The sequence below is a fragment of the Apodemus sylvaticus genome, chromosome 23 (genome assembly GCF_947179515.1).
Source record: "Apodemus sylvaticus chromosome 23, mApoSyl1.1, whole genome shotgun sequence".
Lineage (NCBI taxonomy): Eukaryota > Metazoa > Chordata > Mammalia > Rodentia > Muridae > Apodemus > Apodemus sylvaticus.
In genome coordinates, this window is record NC_067494.1 from 55,937,699 (window position 1) to 55,952,285 (window position 14,587).

At 39.2% G+C, this 14,587-nt stretch overlaps 1 protein-coding gene across 4 annotated transcripts in view; it reads left to right on the forward strand.

The window, feature by feature from the left end:
- LOC127674115 (zinc finger protein 54-like) overlaps positions 1 to 14,277 on the forward strand; it is a 77,909-nt gene extending 63,632 nt beyond the window's left edge. The window contains exons 1-5 of one of the 4 annotated variants that reach the window (XM_052169978.1): positions 239 to 709; positions 2,408 to 2,490; positions 5,342 to 5,433; positions 10,383 to 10,509; positions 12,113 to 14,277. In XM_052169978.1, the coding sequence (XP_052025938.1) occupies positions 2,463 to 2,490; positions 5,342 to 5,433; positions 10,383 to 10,509; positions 12,113 to 14,214 (2,349 nt within the window). In that variant the 5' untranslated portion in view covers positions 239 to 709; positions 2,408 to 2,462 and the 3' untranslated portion in view covers positions 14,215 to 14,277. Of the gene's footprint in view, positions 1 to 238; positions 710 to 2,407; positions 2,531 to 5,341; positions 5,434 to 10,382; positions 10,510 to 12,112 lie in introns of those variants that run through there. The other 3 variants (XM_052169979.1, XM_052169980.1, XM_052169981.1) reach the window with 3 other exon arrangements.
- Positions 14,278 to 14,587: the final 310 nt, after the last annotated feature.

Consider the following 14,587-nt stretch of genomic DNA (forward strand, 5'->3'; position numbering starts at 1 on the left):
GATTCGGGCTTTTGAATTTAGCCTGTTGTTGTTGTTTGGTACAAAGTACGAGTTCCAAAGTCTGGAAATCCTGTCTGTTATCTAAAGTGTTCTTCTGTACTCACTATGGGGGTCAGATGTCGGGGTGCAGCATCCTATCAGATCCGGTTCTGGTCTAGCTGGCAGCAAGCGTGCGGTAAGGCTAGGCGAGCTGACGGCTGGAGCTGTGTGGAAGGCAGCCTGAGCCAAAGTGGGGGGCCGGGTCTCCACGGGACAGGGCCGCTCGCCCGGAAACGGAGGGTGCAGGGGTCGTGGAGGTCACAGGGGCGTAGAAAAGTGTTCTGAGTGGGAGGAGTTAGAGCCGTGACGCAAGCGGAAACTGGGAAACTCCGTGAAGCCAGGTAAGTGGGACTGAGGACCAAAGCCAAAAAGTGTCAACGACCTGTTCACGTACAGAGCTCACGGCCCTGCACCGTGGGGGAATCGCGACGTGCAGACCCGGGGTCGCAGAACAGGGCGGACTTCGTGCAGACCCGGGGTCGCAGAACAGGGCGGACTTCGGGGAAGGCAACGCGCCAGGCAGCGGTGGGCGCCGCGCGGGGCATCCTGGGAGAGGCGGCAGCTGGAACCCCAGCCCGGCCGCCCTGAAACCTCCCAAGTCCCAGGAGCTGCGGGGCAGGAAGGGGGCCAGGAGGGAGCAGGGCGTGATCAGTTTTCCCGGTGTTCCTAAGTAAGCTGGTTCTGAAATTTCACTGTTGTTGTCTCTCATTCTTGATGTATTTTAGCGCATATAAACTGAAATAATCCTGATGTGTTTTTCATTGACCATGTGATTGCCAAAATATTCAGAATAGTAAAATTTGAGTTTATCTGTTGATATCTGCAAACCACTTCCCTTTGTTGAGGTGTAAAGGGCAAAGCTCTTTAAATTTATTTACATCCACACTAACTCCTCTCTTATCCCTAGGACATACTTGGTGACTTGACATCCCCAGAGAGCTTTTAGCTATTAGTCATGAAAGGAATGGCTGGATATGTAACTGAATCTCTATATTTGTTGCGAGTTTCATAGATATAGTTGTAAATATGACTTTTAAAAGTAAACTTTTTTCGCATTAATTTATTTACCGTACATTGTCAGCACTGCTTCCTCTCCTCCCAGTCTCTCCCTCCCCCAAGCCCTCCTCCCCTTATCCTCAGAGAAGGGAAAGCCTCCATGGATAGCCACCCTCCTTGGCATATCAAGATGCAGGAGGTTTAGGCACATCTCCTATTGAGACTAGACAAGGCAGCCCAGTTAGGGAAAGGGGATCCAGAGGCAGTCAACAGAGTCAGAGACAGCTTCTGCTCCATTGTTAGGGGATCAACATGATGACCAAGTTGTACATCTGTTACAGTTCACAGAAAGAACATTATAAGCCATCTGGTGTTGCCACAAGTCTTTAATCCCTACACTTAGGAAACTGAGGCAGTTGGATTTGGGAGTTCCTTGCCACCCTGGTCCACAGAGGGAGTTTAAGGATGGCTGGAACCACAAAGAGAAATCGTGTCAGTGAGAAGAGGGAGAAGGAAAAGGAAAAAGTAAATAAAACAGAAAAGGTATTATATAGGATGGTACTATAAATCATCTTTCAAATCATTAGCTCTTTTATATCAGAAACAAGTCAGCAAAAGTCATTTGTCTCCCCAGTTCTAGAAAACCACACTGTCTGTGAACACAAATGGTTTTTTTTGGCTTGGGTTGGTTCCTGTCTTTGCTTTGTCTGTGGCTTGAACCCACTGTGTTCCTCTGCCTGGTCCAGAACTTACCACGTAGACCAGGCTGGACTGGAAGTCACAGACTTACACCTGACTCTGTTTCCTGAGTGCTAACGTTAAAGGTGTGTACCAGGATCACTATTCAAACTGTTGTTTTGTATTTTGTGGTCAGTTCATAGTCACCAGTATGACTGTGGACTTCTGCCAGAAAGAGGGGCAGTGTCAGAACCATGCTGTGAGTGCTTTGTACAGACACTGGAGGTTGTAGAATTACAGTAGTCTGGTCTGTGTGGGTGCGAATAGTTTGCTTCAGCTGCCCCCCCACCCCCCTTGCTCCTCCTTAGGGTTTTCTTGGCAGGTTACTCTGCAAGCATGAGTTCCTTTGGGAGAATAGGGCTTCCATCATCTTTAGTCCAGGATAAATTCAGAACCTCACTGGTGTATAATATTCTCATCCCAATCATTCAGTTCCATTCTGCCCCTCAGATTTGACTGGGCTGTGATTGGAAGAGAGGTTTAAGTTATGGTAACTGAAAATGCTTTCTAAATATCTTCAGATGTCACTGCATGACATCTCCTGAGAACAGTGCCCATTCTGTGCTCAGAATCCCACTGAACATTCTGTGACAGAAATGCAGGTGCTTGCTGAAGATCTCTTTCTTGTGTGCAGGTCTCAGTGATCACCCAGAACTGTTTACCTGGGCAAGGAGACCTGGAAGATCTAGATGGAGGAGGCGGGAGCTAAGGATCCAGGTGTGTTAGAGGACTGGTGACGGGATGGCAAGGGGTTCAGGTGACTGTGGAAGTGAGACATGATCTCCATTTTGCTACATTTTGTTTCACTAGAAATAATTTCCTTAGGACTGTACTGTTGTAGAGATGAGACGACTGTCATCAGAAGAACTGATCCTAGGAGACAACAGCATTTATTTGGTCATGCATGTGAGTGACGCGCTATCCTTACTCCATGCACGTCACTGATGTCTACATACCAATGTTAGGTGGCTTTTATTTCAGTGATTTTAATATATTATAAAATGATGAAAATTAATACTTGTATATGTAATGTTTAATTATTTTTGGAGAATTTGGTATTTTAGCACATTTTCTTTTATTTTTTAAGATTTATTTATTTTATGTTATATGACTACACTATCACTGTCTTCAGACACACCAGAAGAGGGCATCAGAAACCACTGCAGATCGCTGTGAACTACCATGTGGTTGCTAGGAATTGAACTCAGGACCCCTGGAAGAGCAGACAGTGCTCTTAACCATTGAGTCACCTCTCCAGACCTGATATTCTCTACCTTTTAGTGTTAATTCCTCCATTCCTAAAAATAATGCCAACAGAGTTTTGGTGAAAATCAGAAACTATATTTGCAGATAGGTAAACTCTGTCTATCCCATCTTCCCAGGGATATCGCCTATTGTCTGTTGTCATGACAATTCCAAGTGGTTTCCATTGCTGTGATTGTAATGTACTGTGAGATCACCTCTAGGTGTGATCCTTGTGCTTTCCAGCTCTGTGCTGCTCTCTGGTACTTCCAGGATTACTTTCTGTAAAATATGAAAATAGGACTTTAATAAGAATTGCTTGGAGTCTTAGAGAAGACAAACGTCCTTCTATGTTGTGTTCTTTCTTGTGAGACGCGCATGAGGCACTGAGCTACTTTTCACATTTTATGTAGTCTCCTGTTTTCTGTCAAGGTGGGTCAGGGTCTGCTGTCAGATTTCCTGGTCTGCTATGGCCTGGAAATTTAGGAGAAGATTCACCTCAGGCTCAAGGCAAGGGAATGAACAATTCTATGGTCGTTGGTGGAAGGAGGCCTCTAGATGGGAAGAGAAATACTGTGTAGATGTCAGCAATTGTTTCTCCTAGCTTGTGGTTTTGCTTCCCATGGCACTGTGGGGCATAAAAAGGTTATGCAAAATAAACTCGGGGCTGCCTCAGTATTCACGAACAGTCCTCCAGAATCAATCTCTTGCCTCTGTATTGTCTTTCTGCCTTCCCTTTCTTTAACCCTCACTACCCCTTAGGTACTGTTAGACTCCTGCTGGTGGGTTCGGACTGTCTGCATTCTGGGTTTCATAACACATACTTGTGATGATCAAGGATTTTGTATCTAGGAGCATTTTATCATTTGCTAATACTCTTTACTTTGTATTTTAATTCTTTTGTCTTGATTTTTCGTTCACTAGCATAATTATGATCATCTCATCTTTACTGCAGGTCATATTCATGTCATTTATAAAAAGATTACTGCTTTCTCAGTATTTTGTATTATTAGATATGAAATAAATTTTTTGTAGAAAATATGTTTTAATCTCTGCTCTCGTTTTTCTTTCTTTGAATGCTGTAATCTGTTTAGCATAGGAAATATTACCTATTTACATTTCAAGAAATTACTGAAAGAAATGCATTTATTGTTTAGGAATTTGAATGTGGATAGTGTGTAGGGAGAATGGGGACCTCTGTATATTAAATTTACATTATCCCATAACCTACACTTAGAGCTTTTTAATATGTGCACATTGGCCCTTCCAGCACCTGCTGAGCATTGTCTGTTCAATCCATGTGCTTTTTTATTGATTATATTATTATATAGGCCTTTTTGGTGGATGGATTTGGTAATATGATTCCTGATGACTTTCTTGACAAGCTTACAGTTATTTTACCCTATTTCTTCTATGTTTATGTCCTGTCTTTTCCATAATTATATCCCTGTCATGTTTTTTCAATTTCTCCCTTCAAATCACTTTTCTCTGTTACTCCCCTCTCTGTTATTCCCTAACACCCCACCGAGGTCTCTCTTTCCTTTCTGGTGACTGCAGTTACTCCAGGTTGGAGATAGGAACTTCCTGTGAGAGAGAACATGCAATGTCTGTCTTTCTGCGTCTGGGCCACTGCGTTCAGAATCATCTTTTCTAGTTCTATCCATTTACCTACAAATCTCTTGATTTCAATTTTCTTTACATTTCCATAATATTCCATAGTGCATATTTAACCTCATTTTCCGTTTTCATTCCTCAGATAAGGACATTTAGGTTGTTTGCATGTCATAGCTGTTGTGAATATCCCACCAATGACCATGAGTAAGCATGTGTCTCTGGAGTAGAATTTGAGTGTTGAGAACATATGCCAAGGAATGGAATTACTGTGTCATGTGCTATACTTATTTAACATGAGGATTTGCTTATTTAATTGAGGAATCTCCATATTGATATCCACAGTGGGCACATTTTGTGTTTATGGGGTTTTTATTCCCAATGCTTTTGTTTTTTATGTTGTTGCTGTTTGGAATATTGGTGATATTCTTATTCCTTCCCTGTGTTAGTTAAGTATTTTCCTTTCTTGCCCATAAATGATCACTTTCCAGTTTTCCTATATTTATCTATTCTTCACATGCAGTGTATTATTTCTTATGTTCTTATGGTGATTTCTAAGTTTTAAATGTCATTCCATGCGCTTCTGGATTTGGGATTGCTGATTGAACACCAGGTAGTATTTTGTCACTTGGGTCTTTTTATGTAGTTTGAAACTGTTCTTTAATAGCTTTAAGTATTAATTTTTGCTTTTCTTTTTTGACCTTTTATATGAAAGGGTCACAAGCTGGCGATTTATTGTACCTTAAAGAGAAATTCAAAGAAGAAAAACAAAAAGAAATGGCTGATTCTCCAGTAAACATGTCCCAGGTCAGTGGTCATGTCCACTTTTTTCTTAGAAATATATCTTCAAACATTGCAAACCTTTAACTTTCTCCTGATAATTTGCTTTAACTTGATTATAAAACATGTTGGAAACACACACAAAATCAAACACTGAAACTAACCAGACTGAAAGTGTATAGAACTGAATGAAATTATGTCTTGTTATATTAGTCGTTGAGAACTAAAACTCTAGAGACACTCATTTAATAGTTGCAATATACAATATGTTTTAATGAATTTATCTACCAAAGCCCCCAGAACCAGTGACAGAATTAGAACTAAAAATGCAGTCACCTTAATATATATCTTTCATAACTGCATTTCATTACCTGCACTCAGTTCTACCTCATCCCCTCACGTTTAACTTTTCATTTTCTCCTCCGTATTAAACTGTGCTCACATGTACATTGCTTCCATATAGATGTATTATTGGCTAAATTATTCATTTGATATGAATATGAATATTCCTCTGAGGAGAAAATGTGGTTATATAACCTCACTTAATATTGCACATTTTAAGGCTAGACATTTTCCCACAACTTCTTATTACATTTTTTCATTAGCTGAATAGTATTCTATTTTTCCATTAGCTTATTTATTTATTACCTTTTGATCCCAATTGCTGCTTCCCCTCTCCTGTTTCCCCCATCACATAGTCCCTCCCTCCATCCCCCTTCCCCTTCTCTTCTGAGAGGGTAAAAGGCTCCCTGGGTTCCCCCCCACCCTGGTACATCAGGTCTCTGCAGGGCTAGTCCCATCAATTCCCACCGAGGCCAGAAAAGGCAGCCCAGTTAGGGGAATGGGATTTACATGCAGGCAACAGATTTATAGACAGCCCCTGCGCCAATTGTTCGAGGACTCACGTGAAGACTGAGCTGCACATCTGCTACACATGTGCATGGGCCTGTGTATGCTCTTTGGTTGGTGGCTCGGTTTCTGAGAGCCCCCAAGGGTTCAGGTTAGTTGATCTATTTGTCTTCCTATAGAGTTCCTATTCTCTTAAGGGCCCCTTAGCCCTTCTCTCAACTCTTCCCAATCTCCGTCCAATGTTTGGCTGTGAGTTTCTGCATTTGTTTCAGTCAGCTGATGGGTGGAGCCTCTCAGAGGACATGTATGTAAATGTCTACAAGCACAACAGAATATCATTAATAGTGTCCAGGATTAGTGCTTGGCCATGGGATGGGTCTCAAATTGGGCCAGTTATTGGTTGGACATTTCCTGTTCCATCTTTGTCCTTGAATTTCTTGTAGACAGGACACATTTTGTATCTACAGTTTTGTGGGTGCATTAAGAACTCCACTGGGGTTGCTGCCTAGATAGAGAAAGTAACCAATTCAGGTTCCATATCTCTATTGCTTGGAGTCTCAGCTGAAGTCACCCCCATAGACTCCTGGGAGGCTCCCCCATATCAGTTCTCTGTCACATTTTATAGATGCCCCCACCACCATCCTAGCCAGTCACCAATTTCCATTCATTCTTCCTGTCCTCTGGCCCTCTCTCCTGTTTCTCTCCACACCTGTTCCTGACCCTCCCCCATTCCCTTCCCATCCCACCTCCACACAGTTAATTCCCTCCAGCTGCCTCCTATGACTGTTTTATTCCCTCTTCTAAGTGAGAATCAAGCATCCTTGCTTGGGTCTTCCTTCTTGTTCAGCTTCTTTGAGTCTATGGAATGTAGCCTGTACTTTATGGCTGATATCCACATATATATGAGTATATACCTGTCTTAGTTAGGGTTCTGTTGCTGTAATCAGACACCATGACCAAGGCAACTCTTATAAAAACATTTAGCTGGGTCTGGCTTACAGATTCAGATGTTCAGCCCATTTTCATCAAGTCGGGATCATGACAGCTCGGTGCAGGCTTGGTGCAGGAGGAGCTGAGAGTTGAACATCTTGTTCCAAAGGCAAACAGGAGGAGATTGGCATCCTCAGGCAGCTAGAAGGAAGCTCTCAAAACCCACCCCCAGAGTGACAGATACCCTTCAACAAGGCTACACCCCCAAATAGTGCCACTCCATGGGTCATTTATATTCAAACCACTATAATACCAAACATGTTCTTCTAGGCCACAGTTACATCACTCAGGATGATATTTTTTAGTTCCATCTATTCGCATGCAAAATTCATGATGCTCTTGTTTTTAATAGCTGAATTGTATTCCATGGTATAAATGATCCATTCTTTATCCATTCTTTGAGTAAGGGGCATATGGGTTTTTTCCAGTTTCTGGCTGTTATGAATAAAGATGCTATGAACATAGTGGAGCATGCATCCTTGTGGTAGGGTAGAACATCTTTGGGATTATAAGCCCAGGAGTCGTATAGCTGAATCTTCAGGTAGAACTAGTCACAATTTTCTGAGAAACCACCAGATTAATGTCTAGAGGGGTAGTAAAAGTGTGCTCTCCCACAAGCAATGGAGTGTTTGCCTTGCTCCACATCCTCGCCAGTATTAGTTGTAACTAGAGTTTTTGATCTTAGCCGTTCTGATGAGTGTAGGATGGAATATCAAAGTCATTTGCATTTGTATTTCCCTGATGACTCAGTATATTGAATTTTTCTTTAAGTGTTTCTCTGCCATTCGATATTCTGCTGTTAAGAATTCTCTGTTTAGCTCTGTATCCCTGTTTTTAATTGGGTTATTGGTTTGTTGGTGTCTAACTACTTAATTTATTTACTTATTTTGGATATTAGCCTTGTGTCTGATGTAGTGTTAATGAAGATCTTTTCTCAATCTGTAGGCTATTTGTCCTATTGACATTTTCCTTTACCTTATGTAAGCTTTTCAGTTTCATAAGGTCCTATTTATCAATTGTGGATCTTAGTGCCCGAGCCATTATTGCCTGTACCAATGAATTCCAGACTATTTCCCACTTTATCTTCTATTCGATTAAGTGTTGAGATCATTAATCCACTTGGACTTAAGTTTTGTGCAGTATGATAGATGTGGATCTATTTGTATTCTTCTACAGGCTTTTTTTTTTTCCATTGTATGGTTTTGGCTTCTTTGTCAAAATTCAAGTGTCCATAGGTATGTGTGTTTATTTCTAGGTCTTCACTTTGATTCCATTGATCAAACTATCTGTTTCTAACAAACACCATTTGGTTTTTTGTTTTATTTTTGGTTTTTTTTGTTTTTTTTTTGTTTTGTTTTTTTTTTTTTTTTTACTATTGCTAATAGCACAACTTGAAATTAGGGTTAGTGATACCTCTAGAGGTCCTTTATTGTACAGGATTGCTTTAGCGGTCTTGGGTTTTTTTTTGTGTTTCCATTGGAAGTTGAAAATTGTTTTTTCAAAGTCTGTAAAGTATTATGTTATAACTTTGATGGAAATTACATTAAATCTGTAGATTGCTTTTGGCAAGCTGGCCATTTTCACTGTTAACACTACTGATTCATGAGCATAGGAGATCTTTCCATCTTCTGATATCTTCTTTAATTTCTTTCTTCAGAGACTTAAAGTTCTTGTCATATAGGCCTTTTACTTGCTTGGTTAGAGCTACACCAAGATATTTATATTATTTGTGGCTATTGTGAAGAGTATCACTTCCATGATTTCTTTCCTAGCCCATTTATCATTTGTATAAGAAAGGGGCACTGATTTTTGTTTTTGAGTTAAATTTGTGTCTATCTACTTTTCTAAAGGTGTTTATCAGCTGTAGGAGTTCTTTGGTAGTTTTTGGAGTCACTTATGTATTCTATCATATCATGTTTGAATAATGATACTTTGACTTCTATTCCAATTTGTATCCCTTTGATCTTCTTTAGTTGTCTTGTTCTTCTAGCTAGAAGTTCATGTACTATATTGAAGAGGTGTGGAGAGAATAGGCAGTCTTACTTTGTCCAATTTTAGTGAATTACTTAAGTTTCTCTCCATCTAATTTGATGTTATCTCTTGGCTTGCTGGACATTGTCTTTATTGTGTTTAAGTATGCTCATTGTACCTCCTGTTATTCCAAGACTTAAAATGAAGAGGTATTGGAGTTTGTCAAAGGTCTTTTCAACATCTAATGGGATGATCATATGGATTTTTTTTTCTTTCACTTTGTTTATATGGTGCATTACATTGATGGTTTTTTGGTATATTGAACCATTCCTGCATCCCTGGAATGAAGCCTACTTGATCATGATGTTTTTGATGTGTTCTTAAACCCCATTTGCAAGTATTTGACTGGGTATTTTTGCATCAGTGTTCATAAGGGACATTGATATGAAATCCATTTTTATTTTGTTGTTGTTGTTTTAGTCTTCCTATGGTTTAGGTATCAGGGTGACTATGGTCTCAGAATGAGTCTTGCAATCTTCCTTCAGTTTCTATTTTCTATAATATTTTGAGGTATTAGCTCTTTGAAAGTTTGGTAGAATTCTGTGCTTAACCCATCTTGCCCTGACTTTTCTTTGGATGGGAGGCTATTAATGGCTTCTTCTATTTCCTTAGGGGTTATCAGATTATTTAGACAGTTTGCCTGGTCTTGATCTAACTTTAGTAAGTGATATCTATCTAGAAAACCATCTATTTCACTTAGATTTTCAAGTTTTGTAGAGTATAGGGTTTTAAAGTAAGACCTAATAATATTTTTAATTTCCTCAGTGTTTGGTGTTATGTCTCCCTATTCCTTTCTGATTTTGTTAATTTGGATATTGTCTCTGTGCCTTTTAGTTATTATATTGTATGTACACTGAGATCCTATGGGACATAAAGTGTACATAACAGATAGATAATCATCAAATTATGTCTTGTTTCATGGATATGCTTTTGAGACTGTTGTGTCACCCTGTTTTCACAGAGGTAGAAGATTCATTATAGAGTGTGACTATATTAGAACTCATCTCACTAAGTAATGGTCTTCATTCATCTAGATCACATCTCCTTATTTCCAGAAAAGCACAGTGCCTAGCATCACATAATCACACTGCACATTTTTGTTTCAGGGTCTGTTGACATTCAGGGATGTGACTGTGGACTTCCCTCAGGAGGAGTGGGAATGCCTAGACTCTACTCAAAGGGCTTTGTACATTGATGTGATGTTGGAGAATTACAGAAACCTGGTCTCTGTCGGTGAGAACATTTTGCTTTAGGAACTATCAACTTCTCTTTTGTATGTACTGACTTTATATGTAGTAAAAGTCTTTGTTAAAGCTCTTTGGAAACAACATGAGAATAGAGAAAGTTGGATAGTATAAAAGAACTTTTCATGATATTTGATGTTTTACTTTCCATTTTGCACTTTAGAGGTCTCATGGACCCTTTATTTTGTTTCCACAATGCAATCAGCATTATTTGCCTTCATATCTTATAATTCCATGTCTATCATTGTAATTATATAGTTTTAATTGTGGGGAAAAAAACCTTAAAATATGCAAACTGAAATTTCTCCTTAAATATGGTGACGATTCTGACAGGAAATAGCAATTGGGAATCCATTCCTGGCTTCTTCTATTTTGTGTTGTCTTTATGTGCAGAAGAGAGTACTGTCTTAGACATTGTATTCTTTCTAAAAAAATTATAGCATGGGTCATGGGCTACCTCACAAACTCTTAGATTATTGTATGCAGTGTAGGCCTGGTTACCTGTCTGGCGCACATGAGTTTTCCCTGGAAGGTGGAGAGGAGAGAGGAGTCACAACTAGGGTGGGCTAGCGAATGAGCAGAACAAGTAGGGAGCGTTCAAGTGAGAGAGAAAGCAAGAATGGAAAATACTTGTTCTGCATTCAGTTCGACTTGAAATGATTCCAGTCATTTAGCTTATTATAATATCCTGACCCTAGGTGCATCCTGCTTGCTGTAACTGTTAAAGATGTTGTGCCTTACTTCACCTGAATTTTGGTCACTTAATACTAGTATAAAATGCAATTTTACTTGACTGTGCTGACATCAGATTGTTTACAAAATTATGAGTATAATATGAGTCCACGAAGTTGCATTATTCTGCAATTGCTTTCTTTTACATACTTTATTTTCGTCTCTGGAGAAAACACAGAAACCCTTCTGCATGATAATCCCAAGAAACAGTGCACTGTGTAAGTTTAAGAACATCCCTATAAGGAAAGTTAAGAAACACAGCAGTGTGTGGAGCTGAGACAATGGAGAAAAGAAATAACCAATAGCTGCCCATGACAGCCCTACTTAAAATGATCTAGACTCTAGGTTCTATATTCTAGAGCCTCTGATAGCTGGCAAAATACTCTCTTTGCTTCCATTATTTTTGAGGAATCTAGTGTGGTATTTTTAGAAATAAGATTAACCCCTTGATGCTTTTAAGTAAGCCTTTAATATTAGAAGGATTTGGGTCTTCTGAACTGTATGCTTCACTGAACATAAACACTGTAAACCTGGATCGAATGACACTCTTTTTCATCAGTTTCTGAATAGAGACATGTATTTTAAATATGATCAGTCAGTGAGCTCTACCCCAAAGGTAATTACTGACTCCTCAAGTATTAGATCCATCTTGAGCGATCAAACATTTTCCATGAGATGCCATATCTATTATACATTACAGACCCTTAAAGGCTGTCAGGCTGTGTTTGTGGTAATACATAAAATTACAGTGAAAGAAACATGTTTAAGTAGTTGCTGTCTGACTTAAGAGAGAACTTAGGGAGACAGTCATTTATCAAATGTTTAGTCATAGAATTAATCTGAATTGTACTCATTTTCAGAGAACTACTGCATATGTGATACTGTCCATCCCCATGTGAAGACTGAAAAAAAGTCCTGTCAGTGTAATAGGCTTGGCGAAACGCTTCATGAACCCTCCAACTGTGCACTTTATAAAAGAAGTGACAGTACAGAAACCTCTAATAACAACAGATGCTGTAACAACAGGGATGCCTCTGCTGACTCGGCAAATCAAGACAGACATAAAAGCATGCACACTGGAGAAGAACCTTGTGAGTCTAAGGACTGTGAGAAATATTTAACTTTGTGTTCCAACATTAGTCAGGATCAAAGACTCTACACTGCAGAGAAAGAGAACAGACTGGAAATATATGATGACTATTTCAGCTCTGCATACAGTCTAATGCAACAAACAGTCTACACTAAAGAGAAACCACACCAGTGTGGCAAATGTGGGAAATGCTTCAGTACCTCCTATGGCCTCACTGTTCATCACAGAATTCATACTAGAGAAAAACCCTACAAGTGCAATGTTTGTGACAAATCCTTTACCCAGTGTACACATCTTAAAATACATCAAAGACGTCATACTGGGGAAAAACCTTACAAATGCAGAGAATGTGAAAAGGCATTTGTTCAGTTGTCAGCACTTAAAAGCCATCAGAAATTGCATACTGGAGAGAAGCCTTACAAATGTAAGGAGTGTGACAAATCCTTTGCCCATTATCCCAATTTCAGGACACATCAGAAAATCCATACTTCTGAGGAACATTGTAGTTGTCCAGAATGTGGCAGGGAATTTCATCAGCTTTCACACTTCAGAAAACATTACAGACTCCATACTGGAGAGAAGCCTTACAAATGCAATGAGTGTGACAGATCTTTTACCCACTATGCATCATTAAGATGGCATCAGAAAACCCATTCTCCAGAGATACATTATAAATGCAAAGAATGTGGTAAATCCTTTATTGAATTATCACATCTTAAAAGGCATTACAGAATCCATACTGGAGAAAAGCCTTACAAATGTGAGGTATGTGACAAATCCTTTACTACGACCACAACTCTTAAAACACATCAGAAAATTCACACTGGAGAGAAACCTTACAAATGTATGGAATGTGACAAATCTTTTATTCATAGTTCACATCTTAGACGACATCAGAGTGTTCATACTGGAGAGAGACCTTACAGATGTAAGGAATGTGACAAATCTTTTTATGAGAGTTCCACTCTCAGAGAACATGAGAAAAGTCATACTGGAGAGAAAACTTACAAATGTAGAGAATGTGATAAATCCTTTACCCAGCGTGCATATCTTAGAAATCATTATAATAGAGTTCATACTGGAGAGAGACCTTATGAATGTAAGGAATGTGGCAAATCTTTTACTACCTGCTCAACTCTTAGAATACATCAGACAGTTCATACTGGAAAGAAACCCTACAAATGTATGGAATGTGATAAATCCTTTACCCGTAATTCATATCTTAGAGCACATCAGAAAGTTCATTCTGGAGAGAGACCTTACAGTTGTAAGGAATGTAACAAATCTTTTACTAGCTGTTCAACTCTAAAAGCACATCAGAATATTCATACTGGAGAGAAACCTTACAAATGTATAGAATGTGACAAATCTTTTACCCAGGCCTCACATCTTCGAACACATCAGAGAGTTCATACAGGAGAGAGACCTTATAGATGTACAGAATGTGACAAATCTTTTACTAGATGTTCTCACCTTAGAGAACATCAGAAAATTCATAGTGGAGAGAAACCTTACAAATGCAGAGACTGTGACATATCATTTAACCAGATTTCAAATCTCAAAAGACATCAGAAACTTCATACCGGAGAGAAACATTACAAATGTATGGAATGTGACAAATCCTTTACTCATAATTCAAATTTTAGAATACATCAGAGAGTTCATACTGGAGAGAAACCTTATAGATGTACAGAATGTGACAAATCTTTTACTAGGTTCTCCTACCTTAGAGCACATCAGAAACTTCATACTGGAGAGAAACATTACATATGTATGGAATATGACAAATCCTATACCCAGGACTCACATCTTAGAAGACATCAGAGAGTTCATACTGGAGTAAAACATACCTTTGTAAATAATGTAACATAGCATTTATCCAGTATTCTCTCTGCTTATAAATCCTAAGAATAAAAAACATGGGAAATCCTTTAATGAACTTTTAAATCTCATAAAATATTGTTAAAATTTTGCCTATTGTGTCAAAAGCTTCTGTGTGCGCGCATGCACTCACACACGTGTTTTTGTTATTATGCACAACATGCATGCCTGGTACCTCAGGGAACCTAAGATCCCCTGATGTTTACGTTAAAGACAGTTGTGAACTGCTGTGTGTTTTGTGTATTTGTGTGTGTATGTGTGTTGGGAATTGAATGCCCTGAAAGAGCGGCCAGTGGTTTTATCTACTAGGCCAGCTCTAGCCCCTGGGAAAAAGTGCAATAAAACCTTTGTTCAACATCCAAAA